Source organism: Carassius auratus, chromosome 29 (genome assembly GCF_003368295.1).
Source record: "Carassius auratus strain Wakin chromosome 29, ASM336829v1, whole genome shotgun sequence".
Lineage (NCBI taxonomy): Eukaryota > Metazoa > Chordata > Actinopteri > Cypriniformes > Cyprinidae > Carassius > Carassius auratus.
The window spans coordinates 17,437,601-17,449,644 of record NC_039271.1 but is presented as its reverse complement, the minus strand read 5'-3'; the positions used below and the strand labels follow the sequence as shown (position 1 = coordinate 17,449,644).

Below are 12,044 nucleotides of genomic sequence, written 5' to 3'. Positions count from 1 at the left end.
GTGTATCACAAGCTTGTGTACTGTTTAGTGTTTACTCTAGTTTTATTTCCTATTGTAGGTGTTTGTTTGTTCTTGTTAAGATGCATGAAGCAATCTGTGTTTCCACATCTTTCAAAGGAATCCTTTTCTACAATGTGTGTTTTGTAAGCAAGAAGATCTAGCAGTGCACTTCACTGAAAAGCCATTGACGTTTCGTATGCCAGTCAGTAACCTGCATGGAGCGGTCTGAGAGTGTGTTTCCTGAATAACTCAAGATTTCTGTCCTAAAACTGCTTTAAGATTTCAGAGAGTTTTCTATTTTAAATAAGAAACTGTCCGGAGTGCTTGTTCAACCCAATCTCATGAGAAAACAGAAATGTTTGCAGTTGTGCACAAATTTGTATGCTGTGATTAATAATGAGATGTAGGATTTTTAAAAAAATTTTTAAGCAAAAATCCTTTCCGTGCCCTCATGGGGTGAGAAAGATTAAATGAAAATGTAAGGAATTTGTGACAAATTTGCTGTGCAGTTTTAAAGGTGTTTGGAGTGGTTGTAAGAGCCTTGCTTGCTAGGCTGTAACTTTGCTGTGCGATTTCTAGAGTGATATGGGGGGTTTTGCTGACTGTCCCAAGTTAAAAGACCCACTTCCAAGCCTCTAGATAACAATTTTCGGGCTTTAGTGTTAAATTATAGCCTGTTTTTTGACAATCAGATGAAAATTGCAAGTTAGGAAAGTCTTCTTTTTCTTTCTTTTTTTTTTTCTTTTTAAGAAAAGTAATAGCATATCCAACCCTATCACATGACTCGGAAAAGTAAAAAAAATAAAAAAAAAATAATAATAATAATAAAAAAGTAAAAGGTGGCTGTTTTCGTATGAATTCGTACGATTTGTTTCGCACTGAAGTTAAGCGTTTTTAGTGGATAAAATCGCGAGATACTGATTGGAATGAATGAGAGTGTGTCAGACCTCTCATCAAAAAGCCATTTTGCATTAGATTAGATCATTCATGTCCACAGAACAAAGTTAAGGGTTGCATGTTTAAGGTTCAGGTTTAAGATTTTTTTTTTTTTTTTTTTTAACAGTAGTAGCTACCATCTCCTTGCCTAGGCAAATAGGTTTAGCTACCGCGTGTATACATATTTTATAATTATATTGATTTCAGCTCACCGGGGGGTCCCGCAAATATCAGCCCACTAACTGAGAGCTCATTCAGACAGCTTTCTGGAGCTGGGTCAGCGCTGCAGCCGAAGGGAAACAGGCTCATTGTGCATTAAAGACACGAGAGAGTTTGAAAGTGATACCTGGAATCGTGAGAACGTGACACGAAGCGTGAGAAGAACACAACTATCTTCATATGACTCTCAATTAACTCGCTTTCTCTGGGTGTCGCATGTCTGTGAGAGAAGGGATGGATGGAATGATTTGTGTTCTTGTAATCTTCTGAAAAATCGGTCGGTAAGTGAAACAAAGAGCTGCCACGTGAGAACTAGACAAAATAAGTCATTTTCCATTTAATGATGCGTGTGATATTGTCTGGACAGAGAAAGTGTGCGGTTGGTAGAGTGATGTCACGCCCTCGGTTTTCATCCTGTACGTGCAGATGTGAGAGTCACCACCACTGCCCTCAGCATTGCACTGAAAATCTCCAAACCAACAAAAACCTTACAAAAAGGAGGAACAAATGCACCTATTCCTTCATTGTTTCACTCCTTTACTCAGTATGGCTATTTATGTTCAAAATAAAACAACGAAATAAAACGAAAAAGGACAAGAACAACAACAAAAAAAAAATAAAAAAAAATAAATAAATAACAAAACCAAAAAATAAACACTAAATAGCCTAACGTTAAATTCAGCGAAGTTAACTTTTCTATAATGTTCCAATATGTAGAATTGTCATGAGACTATAGAAGTTTGAAATATTTGTTTAAAAAGTAGGCTAATTAATTTAGTTGTTTTTAACATTTTTGTTAAACAAACCCCAATAACAATGCAATCGGTCATTTCTTTCATATCACTGAATGTGGTAAAAGTTAGCTATATAAATGAATTTTTGAAAATACATGCACATGCAATTTAATTTAATCTCCAATTTATTTATTTAAAAAAATATTTGTACTGATACGGAAATAAAACAGACTAGCATATTATTTGAGAGCATATTATTATAAGAGTTGAGCGTTACATTCTTTAGGCGACTAATTTAGTACTGTTTATGGCAGGAAATAATCGTTTTTAAAAACACCAAGCCAGTCATTCAACAAGCTTGCAGATGCTGTCTATTATTATTATTATTATTTTTTTTCTCACTAGTTTAGGAAGATTGATGGATTGATGTAGTGACTCCCCGCACGTAGGCATATGGGGATGCCCACTCGACGCGTGACTTGCATCTTTAATGCTCTTGAGTGCGCTTCCTTGCAGCCCTTATCAGTTTTGTGCAAATAATTATAATTTAGAAATATAACTAAACATCAAAATAATAATATTAGGTATTCTGTTATTAAAACGCATGGATGTAAAGTGTAAACGCTGTAGTTGTGCGTTTATTTTTTTTCATTTTAACCATGTTTTGCGTGTAGCCGGGAGGTGGCGCGTGTGAACGCTCTGATCAGAAGACACGCCTCATGTGGTTGCGTCACAGCCTCGTGCTGCCGGTTCCGTATTTAAAGCGTGGATGATGAGAAACGTGATGCTAGAGATTACCGGTCTGCCAGAGCGAGGTGGTCTTCAAAATTATAACCGAGACAAATCGGCGCAAATCTTCTAACAGCTTTTAAAGAAGAAGACTTACGAAGAAGAGTGTCTTAATTCTTGATTTTTCGTTCGTGTTCGCAAACAGTCTTGGGATTTCCGAAGCCGGTGCGTAACGTTAACGTGCCGCAGTTATCGCTGATATAATCCCGATCTAAAAGGAATGCCAAGGGAACTAACCCAAAACAGGATCCAAAAAATCTGGATTCCCTCTAAGGATGACAAACCTTCAATGCCCCGCATATGTAAGTGATTACATATTCACATTTTGATTTCATATTAAAGAATGGTGAGCACAAATGTTACAGAATTAATGGATCCTTTAACATTCTGAAATAGCCGGCTAAAGAGTGTAAGGCTCATGTGATTCTGTTGTCATGGAAACCCCCGCGCATCTCCTTTGTGAAGGCTTTCGAGCTCATTTGGCACGGTGATGACGCCAAGGCATTGAAGAACTCTGAATAGGGATTTGACCATAGACTGTGCGGTTTTCCAATCATGCTGGTCTCTGATTGGTCCAATATATTTACCTACAATTGGCGTGAATGTGATGCCATGCATGCATAGGAATGACTCCGCACAAGCGGGATATCTCACTGTTGTTCACCGTGATTATAATTATAATGAAGAAGGCATACTTTACTGCATTAAATGATAAATGTTTGGTATTAAAGACAGAACGACTGCAAAACAATAAATCAGCAGATCAAAAAACTTTAAAATATTTTTTTTTTTGCATATTTTAATAACGTGAAATAATTGTATCCAGGATATTTATTTTTATTTATTTATTTATTTATTATTATTATTATTATTTTGCAGTATTGCAACATTGTATGAAATTGCTATTATAAATACGTACATATGGTGGGCTAAATTTCCTCCTCTAAAACAACAGTAAGATTCACAATGTCTATGCGTTAGGGTTGTGGGTTTGATTCCCAGGGAACACGTACAGGTTAGGTAAATTTTTTTAGCATTAATGCACTGTAAGTTGCTTTGGATAAAAGTGTCTGCTAAATGCATAAATTTATTTAAAAAAATGTAATTTAATGTCTAACATGTTAACGTCCCTAAAATGAATCATAATTTAATTTATGCATCAAAATATATAATACAATTTTCTTTTACATTTTGGAGTGAATTATGACCATATAGTCCATAAGACTCTGTCTGGTCATTGTACGTGGGTAGTCAGTAAAAGTCTATCATCGTCTGAGTTTGAGGTTGTGTTTCCATTGGGGATCTTCTTAAGAATCTTCTGAAGGATTAACCCCGACTGCGCTGGTTCACATTGCCCATTCATGAGGCCACCTGCCAATGGATGTGTGTAATTCATTGAGGAGAACTGCTGCATACTCTCTCTCTCTCTCTCTCTCTCTCTCTCTCTCTCTCTCTCTCTCTCTCTCTCTCTCTCTCTTTCTCATTGATAGGGATTACTCTAACGGATAAATAACATGAAATAAAAACTCAATTAGAATATACAAAACTCGGAATCCCAGCCTAATGCACAACTGCATAAATGCATATAATTGGTGACAATTCCCATGAAACTTAAGGCATGCACAGAAACATTTACTTCCTTGAGGATTTATGTGTCTCTGTGTGTACGAGAAAGTAAGAGTTATCTGCGTCTGACCCGGTTAACGTCTTGCTGCCGGCGGTGCGGAATGTGCATGTGCATTTAATTGTAGTAAATGTTTAGTTTTGAAAGTGCGTCTGTGCGCACATGACCTGGCCCATAGCTGGCTGTCTGATTGGCTGTCTGGGAGGGTAATTTTCAGGCTGCCCAGACACAGCCGAGACATCATGTGGAGTGAGGGAAACTGAAATTTCCCTTGAAAACCCCTAAAGTATAGGCGAATGGCAAGCTGTGATTTTGTTCATAGCAAAATGTGACCAGGTATTTTATGTTATCTTTTTGTTTCAGCACATGGAGGCCCCCACCTGGCAAACCCCCCAACAGTGATAGTGATGGTAGGGCTTCCTGCTCGGGGCAAAACCTACATTTCAAAGAAACTCACACGCTACCTTAACTGGATTGGTATTCCTACAAAAGGTACAAAATCAAGCATATAAATATATACTACATAATAATTTTATTTTTATTTTAATGCAATATATTTGCTTAATGAATTTCTCCTATACACAATCGTAACATTTTGCAGGAATCCTTAATTGTGAATATGTGTGTTTTTAGTCTTTAACGTTGGCGAGTATCGACGAGAGGCAGTGAAACACTATAGCTCTTACGATTTCTTCAAATCGGACAACGAGGATGCCGTAAAAATCCGACAGTGAGTTGTGCTTGAACTACACAATGCCATAACATGAAAACAAAGTCTTGTTTATGTAGATGTATGGAGTAATGAATCATTTTGTTTTGTCCTCAGGCAGTGTGCCTTGGCCGCTCTGAGAGATGTCAAGACTTACCTCACTGAAGAGGAAGGTCAAGTGGCTGTGAGTATCTTCTGTAGATGTATAAACCGCTAGCTATGCTGAGAAGAGCAGATCCTCATCGCTGTATCTAACCACAGGTTTTTGATGCTACAAACACAACTAGAGAGCGACGAGATATGATCTTGGAGTTTGGTGCGGTAAATGACTTCAAGGTCAGTTATGTTCTCTTCAAGACTGCTTTCGATGACAATTACAGGGATGAAGACCACTAATACAAATGTACTTTTGCAGATTTTCTTCATTGAGTCTCTTTGTGACGACCCAAATGTAATCGCTACTAATATCTTGGTAAGCTGCATGATTAATATATAAAGTTTATACATTTTTGCACAATGACTTCTAAATAACTTGCAATAGAGATTGGAAAACCTCTTAACGTTACATTAATACCTAAACAGGAAGTTAAGGTGTCATGTCCTGACTATCAAGATTGCAACAAGACTGATGCCATGGAGGACTTTAAGAAAAGAATCGAATGTTACAGGATGAACTATCAGCCGCTTGACCCTGACCAATATGACAGGTACGCTAGCAATACAAACACACTTTCTTTGTCACTTGTCTTGTCTTTAATATCCACAAGATTAACCGTGTTTCCTTGTTTTTCCTCCCAGAAATTTGTCCTTCATCAAAGTGATTGACGTCGGTCGCAGATTCCTGGTGAACCGTATTCGAGACCACATCCAGAGTCGGATCGTCTACTATCTGATGAACATCCACGTGCAGCCGCGGTCTATTTATTTGTGTCGCCATGGTGAGAGCCTACACAACCAGCAGGGACGTCTGGGCGGAGACTCTGGACTGTCTACACGAGGACGAAAGGTACTACTCTCACAAATCTGGGAAAAGGGAGAAAATAATGCAGGTTTGACTTGTGATTACTTTTGAATAGTTCTTGACTCATCTTAAAGGTCCCATATTGTACACTTTTCTGGAGTTTTATTTTAGGTTTTGATGTCCTGCAGAATATATATTTGTGGTATAATTACCAAAAACCATCTCATTATATTATTTTTATAGCTCCTTTCTCAGGAGGTCTGCTAAGAAGGTCGATTTTAGCCTGTCTAATTAATATTCATGAGCCTCTCTTCTGATTGGCCTGTTGTTTCTGAGTGACCCAAAGGACCAGTCAAACCACAGGTAACTAGGGTCAGCTGACGACTGGAGGCTTTCCACTCAAACCAGCACAGATTTGGCTATGTTAGCTTAAAATATCATCTTGTTGTGATGTTGGGTGCCACTCGACGTAATACTGCCTCACATCATAAATTTGATCGCATATCTGCTGCCACTGCCAGACAAACAAACCGATGACAGCTATGGTAAAACACGATAAAACGAGCTGACTGGACAGAAACAATCATCAAAAATGCTTGTTTGCAGCACACACTTATAGAAAAGGTTCAATAAAGTTTTGTATTTTGTTGTTATGGACAAGTTTATATACGTGCTAGACAGACACGATGAGTTTGTCTTTACTATACACGTTAGATGTGATCCACCTCATAGTAACATTCCTGTCAGATTGTCCATCCTTTGAGTGAGAGTAACATTACAGGTTGGCCGATCTGATTTCGTGGTTAAAGTTAACCTTTTTCACATGTTTCAGTGCTGTTGTTGCTAAATGCTCAGCAATGGCACGGATGTGATGTTGTCTGGGGGTTTGACAAAAGGAGATTGGGACGGTGGGCGGTGCTCGGGGTGGTGACTGAAGGAGGTGACTGTGTAGTTCTGACGTCAGCTTTTTACAGAAGTCATAACAGTTCATGAAAAATCATTGCATTTTACTGTGGACTGACTGTTTTTAAATTTATACGGTCGTTAAATAGCCCCTAGACCTCAGTTATCATGAAAATAGCCAGGAAATTTCAACTTTGACAATATGGGACCTTTAAACTGACTAATACCTTTTGCTAGTTGTCATAAACCGGCATGTTGTTGCCAGTAAGCTCAATTTGGTGCCAAGGACGGTATTTTCTGTGCTAGCCAAGAGTACTAAATTACCCATGTGTCCAATTTGTCTAAACTCTCCGCAATAACAAACCGTCCCACTCTGTAGTTTGCAGGAGCTCTCGCTAAATTTGTAGAAGAGCAGAACTTGAAGGACCTGAAGGTTTGGACAAGCCAGCTGCGTCGCAGTATCCAAACCGCCGAGGCCCTCAATGTGCCATACGAGCAGTGGAAAGCCCTGAATGAGATTGATGGCGTAAGTGCATGCATCTCTGGTTTGGTTTTTCTGCAATGCTACTCTATTTCAGTGTCCTTAAGATGTTTGTATGTTGCCTTTAGGGTGTCTGTGAGGAGATGACCTATGAAGAAGTGAGGGAGAGGTTTCCAGAGGAGTTTGCTCTCAGAGATCAAGACAAATACTATTACCGCTACCCCTCCGGAGAGGTACAAACAGACGAAATGCCTTTATTGTTTACTGCAACTTAGTATAAGAAAGCATCCTTAATTAAATGCTCCTGTCTTTCTCCAGTCATATCAGGATTTGGTTCAGCGGGTGGAACCAGTGATCATGGAACTGGAACGACATGAAAATGTTCTGGTCATTTGTCACCAGGCGGTGATGCGCTGCCTTCTAGCCTACTTCTTGGACAAAAGTGCAGGTGAGATTCTCTGAATGAAAATGAAACTTCACGTCGTCATTTACTCCCCCTCAAGTCATTTGAAACTCTTGAGTTTCATTTTTCGATGGAAAATGGTAGAAGTTTAGCAGCATGTCCTACTTTTCCACACAAATTGAAGAGAAAGTTCCACTTGAGCTCCAAAAATATTTCATGTAACTTCTGAAGCCACAAGATAAGTGAGTTAACAAAGAAGTGCATTAAAAAGAGTAGGTAACACTTTATATAAGGGAACACGGTTCACTAATGCTTAAGTAAATTACCCCCTTATTTGCATCTGCACACTTTTCCATCCTTATTTGCAGTGCAATCATACTAACCTTTGATTTCCTGTCGGCAGATGAGATGCCATACCTGAAGTGTCCACTCCACACAGTACTGAAGCTGACCCCGGTGGCTTATGGTAAGTTTATTATCTCTGATTATATCTAATCTGAATCATTTTAAGATGCGATATAACACAAACTAACTGTGTGTAATTGTTATTGTCTAAAGGATGCAAAGTTGAATCCATCTCTCTGAATGTGGAGGCAGTGAACACACATAGAGACAAACCAGAAGTAAGCACAAGTGCATCTACAGCAGTACACAATCACCGTACCGTTTCAGCTTCTAATCTCTTTCTCCATCTTCTTTCTCTAGGATGTGAAGAGAGGCCCGAGCACTCTGATCAGGAGAAACAGTGTGACCCCTCTCACCAGCCCTGAATCCAATAAGAAGCCCCGCATGGAGGGTCTGGAAGACACTATCTTCAGAGAGGTGACGCCCACCCAGCTGACCCTGTGTTCACCTTCACACACCACTCTCGCTCTGTCCACGCAGGTGAGCCACAGTGACTGTGTCAAATCTCCACTTTATAACTCTGTAGTGACGTACTAATCATTTCCTGCTTCGCCTTTTCACATCCTCTTTCTGTTTCCTTCCATTTATCCTTCCTCATTCCACTTCATGTACTACAGCACTGGCTTAGTGAAGCTTGTCTGTAAGTATTTCCTATTTCTGTTTCTGCCTTATCATCTTCAAATAATTCTACCCATCATCACATCTTTATCGACTTTTAATGCAACAAAAAAAATGATGTACATCTTTTGGTTGTTGACGCCCAGTCAAACGCATATTCTGTCTTTTTTTTGTGTGAATCTGTCACTTGGTGATTTATTAAAACTAACCAATCAGTAGTCTTCTTTATAATGATGTCACACCAGTGAGTTTTTAACATAAAACCACCTGCATTTATTTAACATTACTGAAGTATTTTGTAACTTGACCTGCTTTGGAGAATCCTATCGTGAACTATGAATATAAGGTTTGCATATAAAAGTCTTAAAGGTACAGCAGCAATCTGTACAAAATGGTCATTTAAAAAAAAATTATAATTGATTACATGCTACAATTGAACAATATTGGCCCTTTAAAGGTTGTATGACTGAAGATACAATCAAGTAGTGACACTACTTATGTTATGTTCATGTCTTTATTTATTTATAGATTTTTCATTTGTTCTGTAACTGGTCACTGTCTTTCTCTTGCTCCTTTTTTACATGCTTAAAGACGCACTTTTTTACATTACCTACAAATGGTGTCAGTGCTGCTCTTTCAGCGGTAATAATGGTAGAAACTAATGTGGTAGAGTAGCTAAATAGTATAGCAAATGGTAGATAATGGAACGTTTCAGGATTAGGAACATTTTTTAGTGATTTGGAGATAAAAATCTACAGAATCCTGCAGATTGGATTTAAATCTTGAAAAATGTTTCAAAACGAGGTAGAATTAAACCTTTAGGCCCTGTTTACACCTGCTATTAACATCTTGTGTTTACAGTTTTATTTAGTGTTTACGAACTACCTGAAACAGATGCTAATAACAGAGTAAACATGGTTATTATTTTAGCCAAATTATTCAATGAATAAACCAGCAGAGTAGATGGAATCTGTAGAGTTTGTGTTCATTGTTCAGATTCTTTGGACATATTCCCATTTTGAGGGCAAATTCCATGTCGATTAAACAATAACATAACCGTTTTCTGTTAACTGTTGTCATGCTAAAATTCTGTGCGCTAGCAGCTAGCTTTTTGAGTCGACCGACTGTTCAGTAATTAACCAAACAATCAAACATTGTTTTTTCACAGAACCTGAAGAAATGCTCCACGGAGTGCCATGAACCCCCTCAGCTCTGCCTCTGAGATTTTAAGACTGTATTGCTTGACTCATCGCAGAAGAGTTTCCTGCCAAGCTGCTTCCTCTTTTCCTCCCAGAGAGCTGCATGAGTTTTCGACTCCCAAAAATGGACACTGAGTGCAGCTGTGGGTTTTCCTGTTGGTCCTTCATGAATGTGTAATTAATGTGTGTATCGTGTGGTTTGTACTAGTATGGAGTTCAGTCATTTTTATGTGTGTTTTTTGGGTATGAAGGGAAAACCGGATCCCATTGGCAGTGATTGTTTCCAAACACCCACACATTATCGGACACTTTTTTTCTGTTAATGTAACACGATAACACTTTTTTTTAACATTGATGTTAAGAATATGCCCTGAACTTTAGGAAGCACGATGCTAAAACACACCAAAGATCACCCGCAGACACTTACGGCTGATTCATGGCTTTTCTGCACGAGCTTTCAAACATATGCTGCAAATACATTGCACATTATAATTGCACATTTAGATCATTAAGATTTATTTGTCTTAATTTCCTTGGGCAGTGATCTTTCATCTTTCCGTTTGTTATGTTGCTCGCAATTTTGTGAGCGGTTTAAAAGTTTTCAATGTTGTCCGCTGCAGTTTCAGATGATTTGTGTTATGGATATGGATTTGTGAGTGTGGTTTTTGTTTTGTGTGTTTTCATTTGTGCGTTTTTAAGACCTGAGGACAAGGTTGATATGCAAGGTTATAAAAACAGGGTGTTTTATGTGTGATTGGAGTGGGACGAAGTGAAGTAGTGTTTATATTTGTTGTATATATTATTTTATAAGTATTTTATGGAGTGATTGATGTCAGATACATTTTTATACTGTACATTTCTTAATTTCCTAGAGTGCCTAGTGCTTGAGCTATCATGCCAGAGCTGATTTTTTTTTTTACATTCTAATACGATAATTATATTAGAAAAAAAAAAAATATATATATATATATATATATATATAACATTGTACTTTTATCATTTCAGCTTTGTTATTGTATGTCACAAACTGAAGAGATTTAACTAGTGTTTGGTATTGTATGTACAGATTTACCCTTGTAAACCAAATGTTTACAATTAGAATTAAGAGACTTTGTAGGAGTAAAATTTCAGCACTTCAAATCGAAGTACCAGCTTTAATTGTAAATATACTGTTCTGAGAAGACCATCTGTGGCTCCATTTTTAGTGTAAAACATTCTGTTCATCACACGACTGATTGCAATGTTGTACATTGGCTCTTAACAGTAATTAATTTGTGTGCTTCTGATACTTGTACCATATTTTGTAATATCTTTCCTGTTTTTGTTAAAATAATATTTATTTATTTGTACTAGACTGCGTTTCAAGCACTTTGTTCATCACGGAGATCATACAGCATATCAACAAGTCTAATCATGGTCCCATTCGAAAGAAAGAAAGCTATTTATATGCATTTACTACATCAATAAACAGTCTAAATGAGGATTTGTGGGTGTTTGTTTGTTTTCACATTTCCTTTTCTTGCAATTCATCCAGAGTTGGTCTAATATAGGATGACCGTTTCCCATCCTACTGAGCATACTGTAGCTTTCAGCTCATTTGCTGTTTTTATTCAGTCACACAATATAACTCCTCAGCCATTTCACCCACAACCACATGCACTTAATTTCTAATGAGCTCTATCTGTGTTTAATGGCCCTCTGGACTCAGCTTTAACTGTTGTCTTCAGTGGAAAATTGTTGTATAACCAGTCAAACCTTTCATTTACCATTCAAATGATTGTGAAATGATGCAATTTACATGAAATGCTAGTCTCATTGCATCTGTCACATGCCAGCAGTTCCCTGCAACAGGAGAGCAATATATATATATATATATATATATATATATGTGTGTGTGTGTGTGTGTGTGTGTGTGTGTGTGTGTGTGTGTGTGTGTGTGTGTGTATATCAGCACAAAGCTTTTAAAACAAAATTATCTAAAATAACACCCAGAACTTGGTTTAATTATACCCCTTCATTTAAAATGATGGTTTATTAAATAACAGTGTAGTTCAGGAGTGTTT

General features: G+C 37.7%; 1 protein-coding gene across 3 annotated transcripts; it reads left to right on the top strand.

Moving 5' to 3' along the window:
• The first annotated feature begins 2,650 nt into the window (after positions 1 to 2,650).
• Positions 2,651 to 11,464, top strand: LOC113048241 (6-phosphofructo-2-kinase/fructose-2,6-bisphosphatase 3-like). Of its 3 annotated transcripts, none has more exons than XM_026209928.1 (16): positions 2,651 to 2,980; positions 4,666 to 4,794; positions 4,936 to 5,032; positions 5,129 to 5,195; positions 5,273 to 5,347; positions 5,427 to 5,483; positions 5,594 to 5,718; positions 5,810 to 6,017; positions 7,255 to 7,401; positions 7,485 to 7,589; positions 7,675 to 7,804; positions 8,163 to 8,225; positions 8,318 to 8,382; positions 8,465 to 8,644; positions 8,782 to 8,804; positions 9,374 to 9,917. In XM_026209928.1, the coding sequence occupies exons 1-16, from the start codon at positions 2,899 to 2,901 to the stop codon at positions 9,426 to 9,428; spliced, it is 1,608 nt and encodes a 535-aa protein (XP_026065713.1). In that variant the 5' UTR covers positions 2,651 to 2,898; the 3' UTR covers positions 9,429 to 9,917. The 3 variants fall into 3 exon arrangements, with proteins under 3 accessions (XP_026065713.1, XP_026065715.1, XP_026065714.1); XM_026209930.1 differs by lacking the exon at positions 9,374 to 9,917 and adding an exon at positions 9,951 to 11,464 and having other exon boundaries at positions 2,652 to 2,980; XM_026209929.1 differs by lacking the exons at positions 8,782 to 8,804; positions 9,374 to 9,917 and adding an exon at positions 9,951 to 11,464 and having other exon boundaries at positions 2,653 to 2,980.
• The last annotated feature ends 580 nt before the right edge of the window (positions 11,465 to 12,044 follow it).

Bases quoted from the DNA above. Each gene is read 5' to 3' on its own strand.
- LOC113048241 (XM_026209928.1), top strand. From the start codon at position 2,899: ATGCCAAGGGAACTAACCCAAAACAGGATCCAAAAAATCTGGATTCCC. The intron at 8,226-8,317 runs GTAAGTTTATTA...TATTGTCTAAAG, and splicing joins GCTGACCCCGGTGGCTTATG to GATGCAAAGTTGAATCCATC. The intron at 8,645-8,781 runs GTGAGCCACAGT...CATGTACTACAG, and splicing joins CTCTCGCTCTGTCCACGCAG to CACTGGCTTAGTGAAGCTTG.